A 27270-nucleotide genomic window follows, 5' to 3' on the forward strand; every position below is an offset into this window, starting at 1 on the left:
ATTCTCCCACGTTCACGCCATTCTCCCACCTCAGCCTCCCGAGTAGCTGGGACTACAGGCGCCCGCCACCACGCCCGGCTGATTTTGTTTTTGTATTTTTAGTAGAGACGGGGTTTCACCATGTTAGCCAGGGTGGTCTCGATCTCCTGACCTCATGATCCACCCTCCTCTGCCTCCCAAAGTGCTGAGATTACAGGCGTGAGCCATCGTGCCCGGCCCCTCTTGTGCCTCTTCTTATAAGAGTGAGAATCCCATTCATGGGAGTCTACTCTCCTGACCTTATCACCTCCCAGAGGTCCTGTCACCAAACACCATCACACAGGGGGTTAGGGCTTCAGCGACTGACTTTCCGGAGCACACACACACCAGCGCTCCTGTTGCCCCTCCCAGGGACACCTTGCATTGCAGCAAATCACTGTTTTCTGGCTGCCCTTGGCTGGCTGGCTGGCAGCCTTTGGGGCCCTAGGCATCAGGATGTCTGCTCTGTTTGTTTGCCAATTTCAAAGCACATACCGGAATCAGTGTGGCTGGAGCTGGAGAGGACCTTGGTTTTAGAACTTTGATTGAAGCCTAAGGACCGTTGGTCCATCTGCAGAGCAGCAGTGGCCAAGCCTCTCTTGGCCTTTCCTAGCATGTCGTCCAAGCCTGAGTGGGAAGCGGATGTCCATATGCAGCTCACCAGAGCCGGCCTAAGGAGGGTTGATGTGCAGGCACTGTGGCAGCGCACAGGGCTCAGGACCCCTGGGCGGGCACCTGTGTGCCACCCGGGCTGTCATGTGCGTGACTCGGCGAGCCCCTGCCCTCTGTGTGATGGGCACCACATTTCTTCCAGCCTTGTGGCATCCCAAGTAGGCAGTGCAAAGCTTCAAGAAGGGTGGGCTCTGGGGGCCATGCTGGGATTCCAGGGACCCGAGAATTCATGTAAGCCAATTCTTTCATTCTGGGCTCCCATGAATGCACTTGGAGAACGTGGCTGGAGTCACGCACAGCCAGCTGGTGGGCCGGGCTCTCTGCAGGCCATGGGCTCATTTTCCCACCTGCGTAAGTCACGGTGCTGGTGGCAGCAGGATAGAGTCTGCAGGTCTCGCAGGAGTAGGTCAAGAGGACCAGGCAAGGTCTGGCTTCCTGATGGGGACCCAGGAGAGAGAAGCCAAGAACCCCTGCTGCCTCCTTACCCAACTGCATATCAGAGAGTGTGCTGGGCCCCGTGGAGGTGGCTGCAGTCTACAAGGGGGTGGCTGCCCTGGCCTATGGTGCATTTTACAGATGTGTCAACATGGGAAGCTGGGCCAAGGCCATCCTGTGCGGAGGCTCAATGAGAGAGCACCCTGGGTAGGGTCTGGACCTGCTGTGTGGGCCTCTTGCTGGCAGGCAGCTCTCTGTTCCCGAGGTTGCAGCAGCTGCCTTCTGTCCTCTCTTTACCCGCTCCCCGCCCCCGACCCCCGCCAGCGGATTCTCCTGCAGAACCTCAAACTTCAGAGGCAGCAGGCCTTGAATCATTGAGCCTCCAGAGGGAAAACTGAAGCCTGGGAGAGGGTGGCTGCCCAGGGCCCCACAGCCAACCATGGCCTTGCCCAGAGAGGCCTGGGTCCCTCCTCCTCTGTGCTGGGTGCTTCCTGAGCGCTTGGCACATCTAGACACCAAACAGACCCTTGGGTCTGAGCTGACTGGGTTCACTAGCTGGCCTCACGCATCCTCCCTCCCGGGCTGCTGTGGGCTGCTGTCCTGGTCCCACATCTCCTTTGTGCGGGCTTTCATGATTCCTCGGACAGTCTCCATAGGTTGCCTCAAAACTCTAGAAGAATGAGGTTGCATATGCACTGTGACTTCTATCCAGGAATATTATCCTACTCGGGCTGGTCAGGTTCTCAACAGGCAGGGAGCACTAATGGCAGCAAAGCCACGAGTGCCCCAAGTCTCAACCCGAACCTCAGGCGAAGGTTTGGGGACAAGACCAAGCTCAGCTCCCAGTAACTGGCCCTCCCCTTGCCCCAGTCCCTTCTGGAACAACACAGGCTGTGCCAGCCTGCACAGGGCAGTGCAGAATCAGGAAAACCTGGCTGGGGCCAGAGTACCCGGGCACATCCTCGCTCGCCTGGGGCCTGCACCTGCCCGGGGATCTGCCAGCCCCCATACCTGCGGCCGGGCACATTTAACTGTGACTTGCAGAAGTAATAAGCCTAATATGGTTGACTTTATTTAATTAATAATGATCCTCTTCTGTTCCTCTGTGCTCATAAAACACCCTGCAGGTTGGCAAAAACACTCATAATATTGATCAGAAGTCAGGCGGGATATTTATTTTGTCTTTGCCCCACAAGCATAAATCCTTGTCCACTGCCTCCTGCTCCCCGCATGCGGGATTTACAGTGGCCAGCTTCTTAAAAGCATTCAGTAATTAAGGAATAAATATCCATTGGCCTTTGTGGGCTGTGCTCCGTCCCTCCGCCTGACCCCCTAGCAACGCAGCTCGGGGAGAAGGCATGCATGCAAGGGGGAGGCAGCTGTCAGCAGAGGGCCGGGGTCTTCCCCTACCGAGAAAGGAAGCCCCTCTCTCTTCCTCACGTATTGTTCCAGCCCCCTCTTCCATGCCTCCCCTCCCAGTTCCTGTTTTGCTTGAGGCAGGAAGCACTCTGGAAATTCCTTGCTGCTAGCCCTCTTTTCTCTCCTTCCTCTGCCCTTCCTCGCCTCCTTGTCAGTTTCAACACCAGGCGGGCGGGTCCCCTCCAGTGTCTGCTCCTCACCCTGAGGGTGTTCCTCCACGCCAGCCCGCTCTGCTACAGAATCTCCTTGAAAATCACTGCCAAACTCCTCTCCCACCTGTTGGCGGGGGCAGGGCAGCTGTTTCCAAAGGAAAGACTGTGACAAGTGGCAGGCACACAGACGCAAATTCTTCTTTTGGCCTTTTCGCACTGGAAGAGAGAGGGGGTTCCAATAAAAATGAGCACATTAGACTCGACCTGGAGTGCACTTTCGGGAAGGGGTGTTGCTCAGTGTTTTGTAGACGTGCTCAGAAAGCCACATTTGTGAGATTTGAAGGCTGAGGATGAAACCACCAAGAGACTGCTTTACAGCCCCCCAGAGCGCCCCAGCCCTGCCACACACAGCGGCCCCTCTGAGGACTGAGGCGGACGTCTGGCTGCCCGCTCTCGTCTGTGTCCCGTTCATCTCCCAGACCCCGCCACAAGACAGTGCTGAAAGGCAGTCAGAAGCTTTGTGGTTATTTGCTTAAAACTTTCTTTTCTGGGAATCCAACCCATTAACCTTATTACCCCTTGGCAATGTGCTGACCCTTCCCTGCCAGGACCAAAACACAGCTGATGGTGGCTGTGTGAGACCGCATCTTTGCAGCTCTCAAATGCATGAGGAACAGAGAATGGGGCATTGCGGGAAGACAGCATTTCTCTCTGAAGGTAGTTGTGCGTAGGTGTGACTCTCCCCGCGTTCTCCAGGTGTCCCCAGAGGTCTTGGTCTATGCTTTGCTCATCACTGACAAGGATTTGCCAGTGCATAGATGACAGTGCCACCAGCAGTGACCAAGCTCACCTCTGGGACTCAGCTGCCTGGTCAGCCTGACCCCGCCCCGCCGAGCACCTCATTCCTGGGCAGCACTTCTGTTTTGGGTACTGGTATCTATATGACTTGCCTTTTCCTTTTAGTGATCTCCTTTCTCTTCATTCTAAAATTCCATGAATTATTATTCATCTTTGTAATTATTATAAATATTTATAATAATAAATTATAGATAGTTTTGATAGGGAAGAAGAGGAGGAAGGAAAAACTGAGATGATCTAGATCCGTGCATCCTCTGTAATGGCAGAAGTGTTCTCGATCAGCAGCCGTGGGAACGTCCTAGTCAGTGGCACTGTTGGTGCTCTGGACCGGCAACCGTGGGAATGTCCTAGTCGGCGGCAGCGTCGGTGCTCTGGACCGGCAGCCGTGGGAACGTCCTAGTCGGCGGCAGCGTCGGTGCTCTGGACCGGCAGCTGTGGAAATGTTCTGGATCCGAGCATCCCAGGGTAGCAGCTGCCAACCACATATTTATGTAAAGCACTGGAAATGTGTCTAAAGGAACTGTGTTTTTAATGTTATTTTGTTTCAATTCACGTCAACACCCACGGGCAGCTTACAGCTGCCCCACTGGGGGGCACACCTCTAGATTCTTTCTCTGAAGCAAACCCTACCTAACCCTTCGTCAGAGACCAGAACCAAGTGTTAAGATGGCCAAAGGGAGAGTGTGAGAAAATGATGCTGTGGATCCACCTAGACTCTTGAAGCCCAGAGAGTCTGGTTGTACAGATGGGAAGAAGTTTCCTAATTTGGGAGGTATCAGATCCCTGAGCAAGAGGTCAGGCAGTGCCAGGGCAGCCAGTCTGTCGGGTGTCCCAGCTGGGGACCCTGGGCAGTGTTCTGTATCACTGACCTTCTCCTCTAAGACGGGGGTAAGAATAGGACCTTCCTCACTAGGTGTTGTTAGAATTAAACCAGGTAATTGTGTAAAAGGTTCAGCCTGGGCTGGGTGCAGTGACTCACACCTGTAATCCCAGCACTTTGGGAGGCCAAAGTGGGAGGATTGCTTGAGGCCAGGAGTTCAAGACCAGCCTGGGCAACCCTGGTGGAGCCACTGCACTCCAACCTGGGCAACAGAGAAAGACCCTGTCTCTAAAAGAAAAGAAAAAGACCCCCTTCTCTACCAAAAAAAAAAAATTGAAAATTAGCTGGGCATGGTGATGTGCACCTGTAGTTCCACCTACTTGGGAGGCTGAGGCAGGAGGATGACTTGAGCCCGGGAGTTCCAGACTGCAGTGAGCTACGATTGCGCCACTGCACTCTAGTCTGGGTGATAAAGCAAGACCCTGTCTCTAAAAAAGCCTCAAGTCAGTGGTTGGCACGTTGCAAATACTTGATAAGCATTGGCTGTGAACATTACTGATACTTTTCCTAGTCTGCATAACAGAGTTTGTCTGTTTTAATAGTGACTCTACATTTATATAAATATATGTCCATTATCAATCACCTAAAACCCACCATTTGGCTCATGTAGCATTGTAAATAAAGATGGAGAAATTATGCAGAAAGGCCTATGTTTATTATTGTCTTAGTCCTCTGGGGCTGCTATAACAAAATACCTTAAATGGGGTAATTTATAAACAAAAGAAGTGTCTTGCTCACGGTTCTGGAGGCTGGAAAGTCCAAGATAGAGGCACCGGCAGATTCGGTGTCTGGTGAGGGTTCGGTCTCTGCTTCATGGAGAATACCTCATTGCTATGTCCTCATGTGATAGAAGAGGCAAACCAGCTCCCTCGGGCCTCTTTTATAAGAGCACTAAATCCCATTTATGAGGGCAGGGCCATCATCACCTAGTCACCTCCCAAAGGCTCTACCTCTTAATAACATCACCTTGGGGAGTTAGGATTTCAGCAAATGGATTTGGGGTGACACAAACACACAGCAGTGATAAAAGAACAGACTTTGTTGATAAATCCATGCAGGGAAGGCACCTTCACTGCAGTGTTTCCAGTCACTGGGATGAGAAAGGGCCGATCCCAGCTGAGCGTGGTAGTGCATGCCTATAGGCCCAGCTGCTCAGGAGGCTGAGGTGGGAGGATTTCTTGAATCCCAACCTGGACAATATAGCAAGACCCCTGTCTCTACAAAAAAAAAAATTATGCAGGCATGGTGGCACATGCCTGTAGTCGCAACTGCTCAAGGGGCTGAGGTAGGAGGATCGCTTGAGCCCAAAGCAATCCAGCCTGCTCAAACCCAGCCTGGGCAGCATAGCAAGACCCTGTCTTAAAAAAAAGGAGAGAAGAAGACTGGGCACTGTGTCTCAACACTTGTAATCCCAGCACAAAGCAGGTGGATCACTTGAGTCCAGGAGTTTGAGACCAGCCTGGGCAACATGATGCAACCCCGTCTCTACAAAAAGTACAAAAAATTAGCCAAGCATGATGGTATACGCCTGTATTCCAAGCTACTTGGGAGGCTGAGTTGAGAGGACTGCTTGAGCCCAGGAGTTCAAGGCTGCAGTGAGCCCTGGTCATGCCACTGCGCTCCAGCCTAGGCAACAGTGCGACCCTATCTCAAAAAAAAAAAAGAAAGAAAGGGTCCATCCCGGTATTGGGCAATGTGAAGTGCTGGGAACACACAGACCTGCCCATGGCATCCCCCAGTCACTTGAGGACAGTAAACCATCACAGTTGGTTGTTGCCTTTTGATTGGAGTCATCGGCAGTGTTGTCACGCGACTGGTCTTGCTCAGGTGCATTCTCCAGTGGGCACTGCAGTGACGGCTCCCACATGGTCTTCCCTCGGGCTTTTACCCCAGGACCTGTAACACCAAGACAGAGCCCGGTGCAGCCTGCATGTGATGATTCGCCCCCACCCTCGGTCCTTGCCACAGAGATTGAAATAAAAGCTCTCTGGAGGCCAGGCGTGGTGGCTCACACCTGTAATCCCAGCACTTTGGGAGGCCGAGGAGGACAGATCACCTGAGGTCCATAGTTTGAGACCAGCCTGGCCAACATGGCGAAACCCCATCTCTACTAAAAATACAAAAATTAGCCGGACGTGGTGGCACGTGCCTGTAATCCCAGCTGTTCAGGAGGCTGAGGCAGGAGAATCGCTTGAACCCAGGAAGTGGAGGTTGCAGTGAGCCAAGATTGTGCCACTGCACTCCAGCCTGGGCGGCACAGCGACATTCCATCTCAAAAAAAAAGGAAAAGGAAAGAAAAGCTCTCTCTCCCCACAACCCTGACTTGCACATTTTCTTCTGTAAACGTAAATGCTTCTCTCCATCCCCCATTCCCTCCCTCCTGATCTGTTCTTCACTCTGCCTTGGTTCTGTCGTCGCTGGGTTGGCTGTCATGCTGTCTGTGCAGCACCTGCTTTCTGTTCGCAGGTGCTGGGAGTTGTATGACGCTGGGCAAACTGGGAGCAGCGTGGGCATCCTGGCCCAAGCTCAGGGGCTCAGGAGGCAGGAGGCGGCACTCACATTCACACGCACACGCACAGAAGGCTCTCCTGCTCTCTCAGTCTGGTCCCTGGGCAGGTTGAAGGCAGCTCAGCATCCATCTTTTTCCAGAGAAGAGAACTTTGGCGCTGCCAGGCTGCTGGCCGGCCACCTCATGGCCCCAGGCCTGCCCTGAAGCAGGGGCCAGATTGGGAGCCCCCCTGCTTCCGCTCTGCAGCCCTGTCTGGCTGAATGGTGTAAAATTCCCTGAGTCTTTCCTTCCTTCTTGCTCTATTTCAAGGAAGGAAAAGCCGGGTCTGTCAGTTCTAGGCTCTCCACTGTTTTTCCCCTTTTGAAACTTGCAATAAAATCTACCTGTCTCTTCTTTCCTGCAGCCTTTCTTTTTTCCCACGATTTCCCAAAATACGGCCACCACTCTGCCGTCACGTGTGCATCTTGTTCCACATTTGATATGGAGTTTGTTTTGTTTGTTTTTGAGACAGAGTCTCGCTCTTTTGCCCAGGCTGGAGTGCAGTGGTGCAATCTCAACTCACTGCAACCTCCGCCTCCCGGGTTCAAGCAATTCTCTGCCTCAGCCCCCCGAGTAGCTGGGATTATAGGCATCCGCCACCATGCCCGGCTAATTTTTGTATTTTTAGTAGAGATGGGGTTTTACCATGTTGGCCAGGCTGGTGTTGAACCCCTGACCTCGTGATCCACCCACTTCGGCCTCCCAAAGTGCTGGGATTACAAGCATGAGCCACCATGCCCGGCTGGAGTTTGTTTTTTAAAATGTGTACATGCTTGGGGGTGTTACCAGGAATGATCAATAAAGTCAGTTACTGTCATCCTTACCCCCACACTAAGTGCTCCGGTTACATGGAGATTACACCTTGCCGGCTGAGTCATGCAGTGGATTTGGCATGGCAGGCACTAAGTATGCGGGTAGCAGGTGGGGAGTGTCCAAGAGAATTGTCTTTGGGATGGACACAGGGAAGCCACCTTGGCCAAGTCACCACCCCTCAAGGTCAGGTGCGGCAAAGCCCGTCAGGCAGCAATGCTAGAGTGTCTGTCTCCGAGCTGGCAGACCCCGAAAAATCTAGAGGGTTCACGGCTCCTGCAACCTACCCAGTGATTCCTATGTCCTGTGCTTAGTGCCTGGCTGTGCCTGTGGACAGCTTCCTGTCATGGCCCAGAGAGAGGTAAAGAGCCACCTTTACCTCTTCTTTTAGGCAGGAGGAGAAGCAAATATAAAATACTATGGCGCCTGTAATGTACCTTTTCTTTTTATTTTGGGGATTGGGTCAGTGCCTTTCTTCTGATGAGTCGCCCATTCCCTCATTTTCCCTCACTCTCCTGCGGCTGATTTATTTAAAGGTGTGTCAGCACCACATCAAATGAGGAACTGGGCCCCCTCCTTTCTGCTGACGGCCGGCCGCGCCAATAATTCATTTTTTAGCTCATTAGCTAACGGAGGCCGTGAGCAGTGGTCCTCCCGGGGATTGGAATGAGGGGAGGTGATCTACTGCCGGCTGCCTGCTCTTGAACTGGCCTTCCTTGGGGAAAATGAAAGGCTCAGCCAAGACAAGCCAGGGATCCCAGAAGTAGAATTGCGGCCTCCGAGTGACCATTTGAGTCTGTGTGCTTTGACATCGTGGCTTCTTAGGGCAAATGTCTCTAGATGGAATAGTCTCATCGAGAAGAAGCCATTGTCAGCGTGTCCCTTGGTCATATGTGACCTGCGTATGGAGACGCTAGTGAGAAAGATGAAGGATGCTATCCAGAGTATGTGTCAGCTCAGGCTGCCAAAATAAAGTATTACATGTGGGTGGCTTAAGTGCAGGACATTCACGTCTCACAGTTCTGGAGGCTGGAAGTCTGGAGTCAGGGTGCCCGCAGGGTTGGTTCTGGTGAGACCGCTCTCCCTGGCTGACAGATGGTGCCTTCTCCCTGTGTCCTGCCTTTCCTCCGGGTGCGCTCAGAGGGAGAGAGACATCACCAGTGTCTCGTCCTCTTATACGGGCACCTGGCTTATTGAATTAGGGCTCTATCTTTATAGCATCATTTAACCTTAATTCTCTCCCTGAAGACCCCATCTCCACATACAGCAACATTGAGGGTTAAAGCTTCAGCGTGTCAATTTTATGGGATACGACTTAGCCTCTAACATCCAAGAAGCCCTTAAACATCTCAAGGCTATGGGCAGGAGCCAACCAGATGTTGCTCCTGCAACTCTGACAGCTATGAGGTCATTTACACCAGCCAGACTCCTTCTTACCCCAGAGTCTCAGGATCCTCTGCACCCTCGGGGGAGCTCACAAGATGCCAGCAGGCTTGGCAAGATCTCTGGCCAAGAGCAGCCCCCCTACCATGCTGAGCATGAGGAGTTGCGTGAAGCTCGTATGTACACACAGCCGTGATTTAGAAGCCTCCCGTGCCCAGCAGGCCTTCGGTACCCGCGGCCCCGTGCCACCAGCACTTCCCCCACATGTGCCGCTTCCACGGGTGAGCTCCTGTGTGCTCACATAACATTGAATTATCAGAGAGGTTGTTTTCTTCAGTCGTGACAGCCGCTGTTTGCAGGGGAACCACTGTGGCCATGGTGTCATCCAAATGCGTGATCCCAAATCCCAGAACAGCCCTGCCTTGTGTAGATGTCACTGTCCTCATTTGACAGATGAGGAAAGGAGGGTCCAAGAAGTTATTAGAAAGGCGAACGTCTACACCACTAAGTCGAGAAAAGGCACATAAGCCACAGTCTCTCTAATGCTTAAGAGTGCAGCCTGTGAGCTTAGTGTTGGTGGGGAGATTGGCTTTTCCCTGCCTTTGGGCATTGCAGAAAGTACAGGGAGCTAAGCTTTCCCCCTGGTATCTGGATGGGAGCATCCACAGGAGGTGGCCTTCAAGTCACAGCAGATGGCTGACATGCATCAGTTTGCTGAAGTAGCACCAAAAAACCCAGTGCCCTTGTCTGAGTCCTGTTTTCATACTAGTTAAATTTCAGCTGGTCACAAGAATCACGTCTGATGCAGACACAAAGCCCAGTGGCTGCCCCAACTCCCTGGCCACCTCCTAGTGTCCGAGAAAACACTGAAATATAGCAGTCCCGAAGGACTCAGAAGTCAGCATTGAAAGCTTCTGTTTTTGTTTTGTTTTGTTTTGTTTAGACAGAGTCTCGCTCTGTCACCCAGGCTGCAGTGCAGTGGCGCAATCTTGGCTCACTGCAACCTCTGCCTCCTGGATCCAAGCGATTCTCCTGCCTCAGCCTCCTGAGTAGCTAGGATGACAGGTGTGTGCCACCATGCCAGGCTGATTTTCGTATTTTTAGTAGAGACGGGTTTTCACTATGTTGGCCAGGCTGGTCTCAAACTCCAGACCTCAGATGGCTCGCCCAGCCTCGGCCTCCCAGAGTGTGAGGATTACAGGCATGAGCCACTGCACCTGGCTGCAAACTTTTGTTTTTTTGTTTTTGAAATGGAGTTTCACTCTTGTTACCCAGGCTGGAGTGCAATGGCGCAATCTTGGCTCACTGCATCCTCCACCCTCCACAAGGTTCAAGCAATTCTCCTATCTCAGCCTCCCTTTTGTGGGTTTCGGGCCCACAAAACCTGGACCTACCTTTTATTACATAGTTTAAACAATACTGATTTTTTTTCCATAAGTTATTGGGGTACAGGTGGTATTTGGTTAATTAAGTTTTTTTTTTTTTGAGAGAGAGTTTTGCTCTGTCGCCCAGGCTGAGTGCAGTGACACAATCTTGGCTCACTGCAACCTCTGCCTCCTGGGTTCAAGAAATTCTCCTGCATCAGCCTTCTGAGTAGCTGGGATTACAGGCGCACGCCACCACCCTCGACTATTTTTTATTTTTAGTAGAGACAGGGTTTCACCATGTTGGCCAGGCCGGTCTCAAACTCCTGACCTCAAGAGATCCACCCACCATGGCCTCCCAAAGTGCTGAGATTACAGGCCTAAGCCACCACGGCCAGCCATGAGTAAGTTCTTTAGTGGTGATTTGTGAGATCTTGGTGCACCCATCACCCGAGCACTATACAGTGCACCCTATTTGTAGTCTTTTATCCCTCGCCCCCCTCCCACTCTTCCCCCCAAGTCCCCAAATGCCGTTGTATCATTCTTACGCCTTTTGTGTCCCCATAGCTTAGCTCCCACATATCAGTGAGAACATATGATGTTTGGCTTTCCATTCTTGAGTTACTTTCCTTAGAATAATAGTCTCCAGTCTCATTGGAGGTCCCTGCAAATGCTGTTAACCCATTCCTTTTTATGGCTGCATTGTATTCCGTCGTATATGTATATACACCACAGTTTCTTTATCCACTTGTTGATTGATGGCCATTGGGGTAGGTTCCACAATTTTGCAGTTGTGAATTGTGCTGCTATAAACCTGTGTGTAAGTATATTTTTCCTCTGGGTGGGTACAGTAGTGGGATTGCTGGATCAAATGGCAGTTCTACTTTTAGTTCTTTAAGGAATCTCCACACTGTTTTCCATAGCGGCTGTACTAGTTTACATTCCCACCAGCAGCATAGAAGTGTTCCCTGTACACCACATCCACGCCAACATCTACCGTTTTTAGATTTTTTGATTATGGCCATTCTTGAAGGATTAAGGTGGTATCAACAATGCTGATTTTTAAAAGTAAAGAACAGCTCATTCAAATGTGTATCAGCTTGTCAGTTCAGATGAGGTTGCCTATGAGGTGAGATGTGAGGACAGAGAATCACTCCAGCAGTTCCCGGGGAGAACATACTGACACAGTGAAGGGTTCAGGAGCCGCAGGTTCGTACTCATTCTTTGGCTGGGGTGTTTGAATATTAAGAAGAAATTGAATAATTGCAGTTAGCACTGTAGCTACTGTTAAGTTATGTGGTTTATCCCTGGGTGATTTGGCGATGACTATTAAAGTCCATCGGAGCGGAATCAAATAGTTGTGGGATTTTAATGTCTACCAAAAAATGAGAGTTAGCAAATTGGAACTGGAAAATCTGGACGCATCCTTCACCGTCATCCCTTTTCATTTAATTGACGTTTTGCTCCTTCTCTTTTGTGATTTATGAAATGCATCAAAAAACGTTTAATACATTTTAAATAAGGCCTTTAAAATAGTATCAGAACTACTACTTTTTGTCTGTCTCCTGAACCCGTATTTCCCAGACATTGTCAGTGCTTTTGTGCTTGTGTTTTTGCCCGAGTGGGGTGCAGGGGCTGCCTCCGCTGCATTCGTGGGGGCCGGTGTCAGTTCTCAGCTGTAGCCAAGTGTTTGTCCTGGAAATCTCCAAATGAAAAGAGTCGGGGGTCACTCTGGGGTCACTCACATGTACCAGGAAGTGAAGCAAAACTAATCCAGATTTACTCCTGGAAGAATTTGTTTGCCTTAGTATTTAAAAACAGATTAGGGCTAACCCGACACTAGATCACTAGGTGCAATGTAAACACGGGTAAAAGGTGTAAACAAGGCCTTTCCTCTGTACTTCGGAAGCAGAAATGTCATGGGTAATGAGTTTTCTTTCTAGACTTTCGCGGAAGCCCTGAGTGATTTCTCCGTGTCGTTTGTAGCTGTGTACTCTGATTATTCCCCTGGAGAAACCTGAATTTTGGAGAGGGCGATTGTGAATCAGTGCATTATTAAAGTCTCTATGGGTAACTGCAGTCCCTTCTTACATGTAGGGCTTTTCTTTCTTTTCTTTTTCTTTTTTTTTTTCCCGAGATGGAGTCTCATTCTGTTACCCAGGCTGGAGTGCAGTGGCGCAATCTCAGCTCACTGCAACCTCTGCCTCCCGGGTTCAAGCCATTCTCCTACCTCAGCTTCCCGAGTAGCTGGGATTACAGGCGCCTGCCACCACACCGGCTAATTTTTGTATTTTTAGTAGAGACAGGGTTTCACCATGTTGGCCAAGCTGGTCTCGAACTCCTGACCTCAGGTGATCCACCCACCTTGGCCTCCCAAAGTGCTGGGATTACAGGCATGAGCCACTGCGCCCAGCCTCTTTTCTTTGTCATCCTCATCAAAAAGGCAGGCAGGGAGCACTTCCCTGGCTGGGCTCAGCTCCTGGGATCCTTGTAAAATTTCAAGAGCTACTTGTAAAATCTCACACTGTTCTTTGTAAATTTCGTGTCCCCCACCACCCTACCTTTTTTTTTCCCTCTAGCGGTGCTGCAGAGTCTTGAGTTTTCAGTATCTGTCACGCTCTTTTTTGAGAAACCAGAAACCATCATCAGTAGCCACAAAGTACAGGAGCTGCTCGCCTGGGGTCCTTCCTTTGGGTCAACATAAACATGCCTTACTGTTGGTTTCCTCTTCTATTTCTTGAGCTTCTCATCTCATCCTGTCCTCTCCTTCTTAGCCCTCCCCACAGATGTGTAGCAGGGTCCCCATCCTCTGTAGACCCCCCAGGAGGAGACCACGTATTACACTGGCCAGGTCGGGCAGCCCCATCTCAGCCAGGTTTTGATGCTGGGGCCGGGGCGGGCAGGCATCAGCATCATCCGCTCTCCACACCTCCGACCCCATCCACCCCCTCCCCAGCTTTGTCCTCTCCTCTGCCTCTGGGCTCAGCTCTGGCTTCTGGGAGCTACCTGCCTGTTTCCCAGGCCCTGGAACAGTTTCCCCCAAAATACCCAGCCATTCCTGACATTCTGTCCTTTCCACTTAAGCCTTCCCCAAGTATCTGGAGATTCCAAAAGCTGCATCTCCCTGCTAAACCTCCTCGTTGGAGTCTCCACCCTCTCCTGCATGAGTCTGTTGCCATGTTTTCCTCAGCTGAAAGGGTTTGGAGACCCTGGGGAGTCCACACACACCCCCTATTTCGGAGTTTGAAGCTAAAAGCACATGGTCACCCCCAGGTGTGGGGAGCGCACCAGCTGTCCCTTCCCCCCGCCGGCCCGGCTCCAGCCAAGTGTCCTATAGCCCTCACTTACAGTCCTGCTTACAGTAAAGCAACTCTCGGCCCCAGAGACCATGCTTCCATCGTGCGGTCCGTGCTCTTGGCCCTGGAGACCGTGCTTCCATCGTGCTGGTCCCAGGCAGTAGGGTGATTTCCCCTGTGCATCGGTGTGTGAGAGCCACTGATCCAAGGCCATGGCCTTGAGCCCTCACTTGGTAGTTTTCTTTCCAAGGACAGCTTCTACACTAAAAGTGACAGAAGCAGCACTAGGGCAATGTATGAGCCTGAGATCAGCGGCTCTCACACCTTAGGCCTATTGGAATCCCCTGCAGGGCTTTTTAAAACACCCCGAGAGGTTTGGAATCCCCTGCAGGGCTTGTTAAAACACCCCGAGAGGTTTGGATTCAGGGGGTCTGGGGCGTGACCTGAGAATCTGCATTTCTGGGCTGATGCTGCTGGTGAGGATACTGTTTTGTGAAGGTGGATAAACGTTTCCCCCAGGGGGCTTTGTGCCGAGTGAAGACCTTTGCTTTCTGTTATTTCACTTCCCTCTCGGCTTCTCCCGACCACACTGGGCAGGGGCTGGCAGCCTGTGTTCTCGGGCCTGATCGTGACTGCACCTGTCTGGTGGCTCTTTGCAGGGAAGAGAAGGAACGGTGGATCCGTGCCAAGTACGAGCAGAAGCTCTTCCTGGCCCCGCTGCCCTGCACGGAGCTGTCCCTGGGCCAGCACCTGCTGCGGGCCACCGCCGACGAGGACCTGCGGATGGCCATCCTGCTGCTGGCACACGGCTCCCGGGACGAGGTGAACGAGACCTGCGGGGAGGGAGACGGCCGCACGGCGCTGCATCTGGCCTGCCGCAAGGGGAATGTGGTCCTGGCGCAGCTCCTGATCTGGGTAGGTGGTCGGCACGCCTGGCAGAGGACGGGGCCACAGGAGGCACTCTCTGCTTTGTTCTGCTTCCGTGGGCATCTTTCTGGCAGAAGGCTGTTGTTCTCGATCTGCAAGTGGGAACAGTTCCTAATGGGAAACTCTGATTGAAGAGCAGAGGGCCTTATGGAGAGACAGCCGGTCCTCCTTGTACAGTACTTGCTTAGAGTTTCTGAAAATTGCAACTTTGTGATTGCCCCTTATCAAGCAGGGTTGGTGCTATCCCTCTTTTTTCATTTCCATCATCTTCTGGAGAGAAGGCGGTATATTAACGGGATGACTTGTAGGGTTTCCCCATTTCCAAACCTTTGGTGTTTTTATTCACTTAACACAGAAATACTGGACCCTAAACTTTGAGGTCTGATGTGGCAGGAGTTTGTCAAAGGACTTCTTTCGAACCATTCTGATTAATTTCTACTGGGGAAAAGTATTCTTTACATTCCTATTGAAGCATGTGTCACAATGCTTGAAGGAGTGAAAGAGAAGGATAAAGTGGTTGTGCAGAGAGGCCCTGCCTGTGCCACCCGGGAGCTACGTCTGAGAAGCCACGCCCACCTAGGGGCTGCCTGTGGACCCCTGGGGCTTCTGCTGAGGCAGGTTCCCACCAGAGGCAGGCAGAAAGCTGCCAGCAGGGAGGCTCCCCAGGTAGGGAAGGCAAGTGTGTGCCCAGAAGTGGAGACAGCACCCAGAGGTGGGACACACAGCTGGAGGCTCTTCTGTCTCCACCCGCAAGGCAGGATGGGTCAGTCCAGCACAGCAGCACGTTCTGCAGCAGCATGGGTAGAGTGCAGCAGGTTTCTGCATGTTTTTGATCTGACTTTTTTGTTTTTTGTTTTTTTGAGACAGAGTCTCGCTCTGTCACCCAGGCTGGAGTGCAGTGGTGCGATCTCAGCTCACTTCAACCTCCGCCTCCCAGGTTCAAGCTATTCTGCCTCAGCCTCCCAGGAAGCTGGGATTACAGGTGCGCACCACCACACCCAGCTAATTTTTGTATTTTTAGTCGAGACGGGGCTTCACCATGTTGGTCAGTCTGGTCTCGAGCTCCTGACCTCGTGATCCACCCGCCTCGGCCTCCCAAAGTGCTGGGAGTACAGGCATGACCCACCACGCCCGGCCTTGATCTGACTTTTTTGATGGGTGCAGTTGGTGAATGAGTGAGATATAGACACTACACCAAAATCACACAGATACTCCCTTTTGCTCATGAGTCATACATGTGATGTAATGCAAATCAAATAAGAGTTGTGTGTAGTGTGCTAGGGCTGCCATAACAAAATACCACAGACAGGGGTGCTTCAACAACAGACATTTATTTTTTCACAGTTCTGGAGGCTGGAAGTACAAGATCAAAGGGCCAGCAGGAATGGTTCCTGGCGCGGCCTCTCTCACGGCTGGTAGACGGCTGCCCTCTCCCTGTGTTCTCACAGGGCCTTTCCTCTGCACTCGCTCCTGGTAGATCTCTCCTTTCCCCCCACCCCCTTCTTTTTGAGACAAAGTCTTGCTCTGTCGTCCAGGCTGGAGTGCATCGGCACAATCATAGCCCACTGTAACCTCGAACTCCTGGGCTCAAGCAATCCCCCCACCCTAGCCTCCCAAGTAATTGGGACCACAGGCATGCACCCCCATGAATGGCAGTTTTTTAAAAATTTTGTAGAGTTACGTTCTTATCATATTGCCCATGGGTTTTGAACTCCTGCCGTTAAGCAGTCCTCTCACCTCGGCCTCCCAAGGTGTTGAGATTACAGGTATCAGCCTCCAGCCCAGCCTTTTCCTCTTCTCATCTAGATACTAACCCTATTGTGACCTCATTTAAGCTAATACACCACCATAAAGGCTCTTTCTCCAAATACAGTCACATTCTAAAGTACTGGGTGTCAGGACTTAAACATGTGAATTGTTGGTGGGAGCGGGGGACACAGTTATAAATTACAGGCCATCTCTGCTTCTCCAATAGAGCAAAAATTCCTTTGATGGCGCTGGTTCCATGCTGCTGAGTGGCCTCAGACTCCCACACATTGTGAGTTGGCAGAAGTGGAAGTGAATTCACTCTTTTTCTTGAGCAAAAAGCTTAAAAATGTTGTGTACTTTAACCTCATATTTTCCCCCTTCTAATCATCACTCTAATAATCAATCACAGATCCTGAGAAAGATTCTATGTGAGGACATACATCCGGGCACTGTTTCTTCCAGTGACAAATTTTTTTTTTTTTTTTTTTTTTTTAAGACAGAGTCTCACTCTGTCGCCCGGGCTGGAGTGCAGTGGCACGATCTCGGCTCACTGCAACCTCCGCCTCCCGGGTTCAAGCAATTCTCCTGCCTCAGCCTCCTGACACTAGCTGGGATTACAAGCGTACACCACCATGCCCAGATAATTTCTGTATTTTTAGTAGAGACGAGGTTTCACCATGTTGGTCAGTCTGGTCTCAAACTCCTGACCTTGTGATCTGCCCTCCTCGGCCTCCCAAAGTGCTGGGATTCCAGGCATGAGCCACCGTGTCCGGCTCCAGTGACAATTTTTACAAAGTGTGCACAGTTGAGGGGAGAGTTCTGAATTCTGTTCATGTGGTGGAATACTGTATGACTTACATATGTCATGCTTTTTGAGGGGTGGGGAGACAGGGTCTCACTCTGTTGCCCAGGCTGGAGTGCAGTGGTGTGATGTCGGCCCACGGCAGCCTCTGCCTCCTAGGCTCAAGCGATCCTCCCACCTCAGCCTCCTGCATAGCTGGGACCACAGGCATATGCCACATGCCCAGCTAATTTTTTTTAAATGTGTTTTTTTCTAGAGACAGGGTCTCCCAATATTGCTCAGGCTAGTCTTGAACTCCTGGGCTGAAGTGAACCACCGCACCCAGCTTGTGTTGTGCTTCTGAGTAATTTTTAATGATGTAAGAAAATGATCACAGTATAGTAATCAATAAAAAATGAAAAAATACAAATTGTACAGTCTTATCTCAATTATGTACATATACATGTAGATTCAAAGAAAACTCATTGAAAGGAAATACACTAATTCACAAAGGTTATCTCTAAGTAGTAAGATTATGGGTGATTTTTTTTCTTCTTGAGCTCTTATGTGTTATTTATGTATTTCCTATAATGAAAATTCTGAGATCAAAACAATGATTTTCTTTGTGCAATTGGAAAGCCAAAATAGAAACAGCAAAACTAAAGTTATCTTTGATTCCTTAATGTTGCACAAAGGAGGGGCTTTCAGTTGAAAAAAAAGACATGTTCTTTCCTTAAAACAATCCGCTGGCCACGGGTGCAGGCTGTGCCACCAGCACTGGATGGTCCTGGCGCCCCAGCCAGTTGTGTAGCTGGCCCCGCTGTCCAAGCACAAGCCACATGCAAGGGCTGAGAGAAAGCTTCCCTGCCCCCTCCCTCCATCACGTCCCCCATGATACTAATGTGGGCTCCCTTACCTCCGCAGTACGGAGTGGACGTCATGGCCCGAGATGCCCACGGGAACACAGCGCTGGCCTACGCCCGGCAGGCCTCCAGCCAGGAGTGCATCGACGTGCTGCTGCAGTACGGCTGCCCCGACGAGCGCTTCGTGCTCATGGCCACCCCCAACCTGTCCAGGAGAAACAATAACCGGAACAACAGCAGCGGGAGGGTGCCCACCATCATCTGAGGAACAGCCGTGCCCGCCTGCTCGCCGCACCCGGGACGCGGCAGCCTCGCCACATTCTCGCTCAGAAGTCGCAGCACGTGAGTCCCGTCGCATCCCCTCCCTCTTCCTGGTGGCCACCTCCCTCCCGCCCACCCACTCTCACCCCAAACAAAATCACAAAACCTGGACATCCTCAAGGGGCGAAGAGGCGGCCGGGAGACTGCAGAAGTGGCTCCTTTTCATAAACTCCCCTAAACCACACACAGGAGAGAGCGACGGGCCTCGGCCCTTTGATGATAGCACATGGCGCAGGACCCTTGTCCTGGTGGCACAAGGGACGGGGACGCGAGGGGGAGGGGAGGCGAGGAACAAGGAGAAGGGGCAACTTTCCTTAACCGGCAGTTGAGCACATAGTACATTTCACCTCTACCAAACGGAACACTTGGATTCCATCTCTTCTCTGAGGAGCTTGACGGCATAAATCAGAAGCAAGCACAGAGTTTGTCAGGTTTGAAGCCCCTATGATGGTATGTGTCAAATCAGTTGTAGCTAATCTGTCCAGGGAGAATACTGGCTTCATTACACTTGTATAGTTGAGTTCTTCCCGCATTACTGCTGTTTAATAGAACGTGATTAGTCATCGCCGAGAAGAAAGCATATTAGCCAAGGAGGTAGTCACGCGGCACGCGCCGGTGATTGCCACGATGTGATTGCAATACTCTTAGAAGCACCATATTATCCCAGACATGTTCTTTCAAGCCCTTGGAGCCCTCCTTTCTAAATTCACTGTCATAATTTAGTATCTGTTTAATTTTTCAGTCCAAAGAGAGGAAATCAGTCGCTGAGTATTATTTGACTCCGGTCTCCTTGGTGCAAAAACAAAATGGGAAAAATAAATAAGAATAACTCAGAAATTCAAAAGGAAACCACAAATTCAGCTAATAATAGCATTTCGAGTATATTTCGTAAACTAAGGAAATACACAAAAGGCTGTTTTTTCCGACCGTAAGAGATATTTGATGTCCTTTTGCCGAGGTGGATGTGTTAGTCTCAGGCCCTCCTGGACCACGTTGCCCAAGTCACACAGGCTTCTGTGTTATGTATTTAGATAAGATGTGTGAAAATATATTTGAATAAAAGAAGTTCATAAATATGCATTGATTTTTGTACAGACAAATGGCACCTCTCTTAATTTATAAATTGAACTGGATGTGAACTAATAATGTGCAACTAGTTGAGATAAGAGGGTTACAGATCATTGTACATGGAAAATATTCCCAGCAGTAAACACTTCCATTAATGTGATCTACGGCTTTTAAAAAGGAGCATCTCAGAATAAGATGGTGGTACAATTTGCTTATTAAAATTGAGAAAGAAAAAAAAAAGACACACTGGAGTATATTAGAAAGGAAAAAGAAGGAATGTGGTCTCTCATGATTGAAAGCATGATTTAGATCGGATACGGCTTTTGCTAACCAAGGACCAAGGGGCTCTGGCAAGATGGGGTGGTTTTCCGAATGCCAGACCGAGGTGCCTTACGAAGGCAGCTGCCGATGGTTCTGTGGCACAGACTGGCTCCTGAGAACCCAGACGACCTTGACCTGGCAGCCCGGCCCTCCACGCTAGTACCTCGCCTGATTTTCCACCGTCGCGGTATCCAGCCGCTTCAGACGTCCGCCGCCTTCAGTGGTGGTAGTCGAATGTAGTCAACCAAACCACAGCATCCCTTAGGTTAAAAGCAAACGGGGCAGCTTTGCCTAGAGCTCATTGACAGTGTGATGGGGGGAGAAGGGTTGTCACAATGGAAGATGAGGACACTAGACTCATGTAGCACAGAAACACGAAGCCACACGCGCCGGCAGCCTCCGGGGTGTTCCTCGCTCTCGTATGTTAAACCTTATATTTTATAAGAGTTTTTCCTCTTATTTCACTTTTTAAAAAAAATTAAAGTAGGTGGGGAAAAAAATAAAGCTTTACACAGAATTTATATGTGGATAAGTGTTTCATGGAAATTTCTGATCTTAACGAAGCTAAGTGGAGCTCACTCGTATCCAAAAGTATAACAGGTGCAGAAGCCACAAGTCTGAGAACCTTGACGACAGTTCCATCGTCCTGCCATTTGATTTTTCAGTCTGCGTTTCATCACTGTGTAGCTATTGTAAATGTGAATAGAAAAAAACAGGTCATTGCCTATTTTTGAAGAACGCGTTGGTGTTCGAGTCCACTAGACACACTCGCTCCACACAGCCTTCACCGTAGACTCTGTAGTGGACACAGGTATAGCATAAATGAAATTGTTAAATTATTTCATTGTAGTTAATTCCCACTATAGGAATGCTTTATCATAGTGAAGTTTCTTTTGAGAAGAAACGGAACTCCTTGAGGCTTCTCTTTGGGATGTATATGAGCGTGTACATATTATTCTATGTGTTTATAATATAATATTTTCCCAAATGACTTCTTGTTTCACTTTGCCTTCCACAACCTGAATGCCAGATTGGTTTTTTCCCTTCCTGGCCCCCAGCACAGGCTGCCATGACTCCCCCTCAGAAAACACAGCCCCTCCCCTGCCATTCTTAGTGATGTCCATCTGCTCCACTCCGCAGCCACTTTCTAGGGCCCAAGTTTTGGTAGCAGAAGGAAAGGCAGTTTTTGAGGGTCTTTCAAAAAAAAGAAGATGGGGCAGCTTTGCCCAGAGCTCGTTGGCAGTCTGTTTGTATTTCAGTGTCTAACCAGAAGTCCTTTCTTTGCTGACCGCACTCTCGTTCCCACTTTCAAGCTAATTACCACCAAGGCTGGGAGAGGCAAGGACTGAGGGCGGAGCTAGGAATAACTCGTTTGAGAAGGGGGTGGAGTTTTCGTTGTTCATTTCCATGTTCAGTTCTGTGACGTGACGATGACAGATCACCACTGCAGGATCCACCTCACCTTTCCTGTTCAGAATTAAAACCCTCCCTTGATGAGAAACAGCCAGCTGAGGGAGGCCCACGAGCGGCCTGTGTAACCCCATGGGTGATCTGGACACATCTTCACCCCCGCGTTCAGCTTCGCGGAGACTGAACTTGGCGGGGAGTGGAGGGGTGTGGTGCAGACCTGGCTGCAGCAGAAACACCCCGCAGGAACAGTACTCTGTGATTCTGACCTCAGGTGCTGGGACGGGCAGATGGTTTGCCCCGCCCAGCACCCCAGTCCTGGTCCCTGGTCCCTCTCTCTGTTTCATCCCAGGAAATGAGCAGCTCGAGGGTGAGCAAGTGACAGGTTCCTGAGTCACTGGCCCCAAAACCAGGTGCAGTGTCCTGTCTCCCAAGTGTGTGCACAATGTATATATGCACTGGAAAGGAGGGCGAAGGCAGCGGATCGCTCGCCAATCGCAGGGTTCTCAGACGCAGGAGAGAGCGGGATCTTAATGAACTGCATTTCCTGCAGAGCCTCTAGTGCACAGGCCAGTTCTCGGCAGTGGCTTTTCAGCACAAGGGCCTTGCATTGAAGCTCCCTCTTCTGAGATTTTGCCCAGCCTGATGAGGCCTGCATGGTTCCGGCCTCGTCATCCAGTGTAGATACCAGTCTTCCTATTTTTGTGACATCTGCACATTTGGGGTCATTCCCTATATCTGCATAGGAGCTATTGCTAACCTTGTTAGGGAGAAACATGGTCTAATGAGAAAGACAGACCCCTAGGCTCAGCTGGCCCTGCCATCCCTCCAGAGGATTCCTCTGCAACTCTAGGCAAGCACCCAGCTTCCTGGGCTCTTTTTCCTCATCTGTGAAACTTGCAGGGTGCAATGAGGTTTCAAACCAGTGTGATAAATGTTGGCCTCACACCTGGCCCAGGGGATGCTGGGAAAACAGGAGCACTTGTTAAGAACAGAAACACTGATGGGACCAAAGCCAGTGCACACACCAGGAAACCTGCCCGTGGCTGACACTGTCCTCCAGCCTGCATTCTGGGGAGGCTGTGATGGGCACGTTTGCCAACCCCCCCAGTAGAGCCCAGGACCCTGCTCTCTCAGCTTGCCAGTGCCCTGCCCTCCACATGGCGGGGAACAGCATCAATGAGGTCCTTGCTCCCTGAGAGCCTCTCTGGAACCTGCCCACTTTTCTCAACATGTATATTCTGCTTTGTAGTCTGAGGTTGATTTTCTAGAGGCGAGGAAGGGGCTGAGTTCTGCCCTCATGCTGTTCGCTGGTGCTGATCAGGGCCAAGACGACCCTTCCCTCTCCCCCACAGCCTGTTGAGGTGCCGTAGACGTGGACAGCGCCCCTCCCTTAAGATGCCCCCTTGCCGTTGCCATGAGCCGCTGTGACTCACGCGTGCACTGGGCCTTGCTTGGTGCTCCCCTCCTCCTCCTGTCTGAGATCGGAGCTTGCTGGAGAGCACCCCAGGTCGCCGTGCTTGACTGCAGGCCCGTCCCTCTCTCCCCATCCTCGGGTTCCCAGCGTGTTTTGTGCTTGAACTTGGTGGACTCATCTTACCCCACAAGAGTGGCCTGCTCAACCTCAAGCCTCCAATGTGCCGTAGGCACTCTAGGTCCCCATGACGCCCAGGACACCAACTCTCCCTCCCTGCACTTAGGATGTTCTGGAAATGAGGGGAAATCCACATTCCTGCCCCAGGAGGTGGGAAGCCTGGCAACGATGTAGCTTCCCATGAGATGCAGTATGATCAGGCCTCAGCAACTACTCAGGAGGCAAAGGTGTTTGGAAAGCAAACCCCAAACCTCCCGGCACGGCATCTGCTCTGCTTCCGTCCCTCACCGCCTGCACAAGGTCGTTGAGACTTTTCTAGAACTCCCTGGGGTTGTATTTATGGCCTTCAAGCAAACAAATTGAAAAGCAGTCAAGGAGGAGTTCAGATAGAAAAGTGCTGGAGATACACATCTTTCTCCTTCAAAGGAAATGTAATTTATTTCCAACCGCTGCCTCAGACGGGGGTTTCACATGTTGTGAAGTCACATCTTGAATGACTGTCACCCTCATCCTTCCCCAAAAAGCTAAATAAGGGCCTTTGGCATCAATGCGTGCATTCTCCACCTTTCCGCGGCTTGCGCTTGGATTTCTGAGTGGCTTTCTTCAGGGAGCCCTTGTGGTCATGTGTCTTTAATGCTGCCCCCATGCCCCCAGGCCAGGCCAGCACGCTCAGGTGATAGTGAGTGGGGCCAGGAGAGCCCCCTGCCCTGCCCAGTGGACAGATCTGCCCCAGCCCTGCTGTGAGGACGGGCCCTCTATCATTTAACCACATACATTAGGTTGCTTTTCAGCAAGATGTCAGCTTTCCTCCCATTATGCAGGAGAGAGAAGGGGCACAGGTGTATCTCCTTAGAGTACACCTTGGAGCTGGATCACTAAGAAACAGTCCTCAGACTGGTCCTTCCGACACAGGCAGAGAGTGAACTGGATCGCTGGCCCCTGGGATGCTGCGCTGTCTGTGATTAGAGAGAAGTGGCCAGTGTCCCGTCTGTGATTAGACAGAAACCCCTATGGCAGACTCCTCCCCTCTCCATGAAGAAAGAAATATTTACTTAGATATTACTGTTTCAAAACACAAACTTTATTCCCCTTAGAGAAGAAATACTGCCCTTAAATAGACAGTTGAAATATTAATGGCCCCCCCATTTAATCAGTGTGTCTGCGGCTTTCTTCGCATCACATGTCCGCGTTGGCAGGTGATTCTGGAAAGGGATTCTGGGAAACCAACAAGTCTTTTTTAAATCTTTGAGTTGTATGAGAAAGTATTTAAGTTCACCAGTGTAGTAAACACCCACCCCAGAGCAGCGGTAAGAAACCTAAATCTGAAAACCCATTCTTACTGTCTTGCACCATGAGATGCTGGTTTTGGTGTAAAATGACAGCACTTGGTTTGGGGTTTTGCATCTGTTGGGTAGAACTGTTCTTGTCTGAGGTCCTCACCCTCTACAGATGGGCCTCAGGGCCTGGAGGTGGGCAGATGGGGCCAGAGTGGCCAGCAGAGACTTGCATGGGCTCTGAAAGCCCCAGAGCTCAGGCCTAAGGCTGCTAGGTGAGACCAGCAGGCAGCTGTGGCATCCGACCTTGGGACGCCCAAGCTGGGCAGCCGCTCCATGTGCCCCAAACAGGATAACCTCATGAATGTGAGGAGAGGCTGGCTCAGGGCTTGGTTTTCATTTTGGCCTGGCACAGGGTACCTGTAGGGAGCACTCCCCCAACCTGAGGATGGTGAAACCATATGATAGAGACTCCTTGTCGAAGTCCACGTCGGACTGATCTAGAATGCCCCGTGGGGGGATTGCATGGCCTTTGCCTTGAGATGCAGGTGAAAGAAAGGAACCAACGGCGTGAGTGTGTTGGGGAATCTTCCCAGTGGAGCAAACCCCCTTAACACACCAGCTGTTGGGAACAGCTGCCCCTAAATCCAATTAAACCCTCATCTCCCTGGTGCTGAACAGTCTACACTGGCCCAGGAAGCTAACGTCTGAGCCGCTTGGAGAGCTTTGGTAAACAGAAGACACTGGAAGCCCACTCGGTCAACAGCTGGGCATGAGGATGTCAGGGGCCTTTGGACTTGAGGAAGGACAGTCCAGGTGCATGGAATCCTAATGGGCCTCATGCAGACACTGGAGGCAGCCCAGCCCTCTGCCCAATACCACAGCTCTGGGGTGTCCCCTGACATTCCTGGAGGTCCCTGGGCAAATGCATTTCCTGCCTGGGTTCTCAGGGCAGGAGAACAGAGAAGGCTCCAAGGGTGTTGTGAGTGAGCCAGGGGCTGGTCTGAGGAGTGGGTCTCACGCACTGCTCAGGTTGGCACATGAGGGACCTCCCTCACCCCAACCCAGCCCCAAGGGTCCCAGCAGGGTTCTCAGCATGGCTGTTTTGAGGGTACACAGGTGGCTGGAGAGGGGTGGGGCAGTTGCATGGTGGGTAGCAAAGTGTGCATTTAGAAGCTGCTTTGTGGCGTTAAGAACGGGGGGAGAGGGACCAGCACTGTAACGTTAGAAATAATTCCTTCTTGCAGACTTGAAAAGCATGAGTTTCCCTCCCACAGCTGGGTTTTTGTGTCTGAAATACATCTAATTCTCCAGACTGCAGCCCCTCTCAGCCCCGAGCACCTGAGCGCTGGGGAGGCCCTTATTGGGCTCAGCCTGGAGAGGGGAGGGTCGCACAGGTCCCGGGGGCAGGTCTCCTGCACTGGCTCTTCCCTTCTGCCAGCTTGGAATTTGGTTCTCATCTTGCCACAGGGGTGTGTTTCTTAAAGGAGAGCCGGAGCAGCTCAAAGGTGACAACTGAGATGCATTTCTAGGCAGGGGCAGGGAAGGCCAACCCACCTTGCAGCCAGTTTTCTGTTTCTGTAAATAGCAGTGTATAGAGATGGAAGGGCAGCGTGGGTGTATCCACAGATGGGTTTAGGTTTTTTTTTTTTTTTGGATGTTTTCTATTACCTCATTCAGCAACTTTATGTTTCACAATGACTCGATGCTTTATTTATATTGTTTGTACTGTAATTAAAACCATTGACAGATATTTCACTTTGCTTGTTATTTCATATGATCTTGTTTTGATTAAATATGCCAGTTTGTATTTTCCTGCCTTGGGATTTTTTTTGTGTCCGCTGTACAGTATTCTAAGGGAAAAAGAAAAAGAAAGATGTGTAAAGTAACAGAGAGAGGTGGCTATGGTGTAGAGACCTCTTTCTAATAAAGAAATGAAAATATGTCTACACCGCTTCCGTGGAGTTGTTTTTTGTTTTTTTTTTTTGTTTTTGGTGGCGTTGGTCATTTGTCACAACTAATTGTGTTTCTAAGCCCAGGAAAGGTAAATCAGAGAGAAAAGGGGCTCTGTCTGCTGCGGGCAGGGACTGCCCCAGGCCCAGGCTGCCCCAGGCCCGAGGGACTCAGCACACGAGTTCGCAGACGGAATGAAGAAAGAGACGAGGAGTGTCTCTTCCAACTTCTTCCTTTACAAGGACAGAAACTCCAAGAATTTCTTTGCCCAGCCAGGGTTGACTGGGCCCAGAAGTTCCAGATGCTTCTGTATCTTTGCACTGTGCCACACTGCCCCAGGTGTGTCATAAGAACTATTCCCAGCAGGTGGCTAGCAGTAGAACCATCCCAGGACTCTATTATTAAGACTGTTATTATCATTAATATTACTGTAATTTTTGCCTACAAACTACATTATATCTTCCCCTCCAAAAAAAAAATGAGAAAACTGACCAGGCCTGGTGGTTCACACCTGTAATTCAGCACTTTGGGAGGCCAAGGCAGTTGGATCACTTGAGGTCAAGAGTTCAAGACCAGCCTGGCCCACATGGTGAAACTCCGTCTCTACTAAAAATACAAAAATCAGCTGGGCGTGGTGGGACATGCCTGTAATCCCAGCTACTCCGGAGGCCGAGGCAGGAGAATCACTTGAACCCAGGAGGTGGAGGTTGCAGCAAGCCAAGACCATGCCACTGCACTCCAGTCTGGGCGACAGACCAAGACTCCATCTCAAAAAAAAAATGCCACCACTAATTTTGGGAATGCCTTCCAGACAGTCTTCTCTGCAAATATAGGGGTGTCCTCTTCCCCCTACTCTTCCATTCAAGAAATAGAGAACCTCGTGATCTCATGACACATTAGTGACAGTTTTTGTTGAAGTTTTCCCATGGTGTGGGAGCCCATAGTGCCACAAAATGCCTCGTGGACGGCCACAACATGGAATGTGAGGCCACAGGCAGGGCAGCCCCTCACCCAGCACACAGACCTGGTCACCTGCAGTCACAGGACACCCACAGGCCTCATGCACAAGGGTACTGGGCTGACTTGTCTTCTAAGAAATGCGGAAGAAAAAAAAGCACAAGGAAAGGTGCTTTTAGGAGGAATCAATGCCATTTAAGTGCATATAGATGGCCGAGCA

General features: G+C 50.8%; 1 protein-coding gene across 14 annotated transcripts in view; it reads left to right on the plus strand.

Annotated features, from left to right (window-relative positions):
• Positions 1-26089, plus strand: part of AGAP1 (ArfGAP with GTPase domain, ankyrin repeat and PH domain 1) — a 640400-nt gene extending 614311 nt beyond the window's left edge. For all 14 annotated transcript variants that reach the window (XM_034955413.4, XM_034955414.4, XM_034955417.4 and 11 more), the window contains 2 exons: positions 14495-14750; positions 18217-26089. In XM_034955413.4, the coding sequence (XP_034811304.1) occupies positions 14495-14750; positions 18217-18420 (460 nt within the window). In that variant the 3' untranslated portion in view covers positions 18421-26089. The remainder of the gene's footprint in view (positions 1-14494; positions 14751-18216) is intronic.
• Positions 26090-27270: the final 1181 nt, after the last annotated feature.

Source organism: Pan paniscus, chromosome 13 (genome assembly GCF_029289425.2).
Source record: "Pan paniscus chromosome 13, NHGRI_mPanPan1-v2.0_pri, whole genome shotgun sequence".
NCBI lineage: Eukaryota > Metazoa > Chordata > Mammalia > Primates > Hominidae > Pan > Pan paniscus.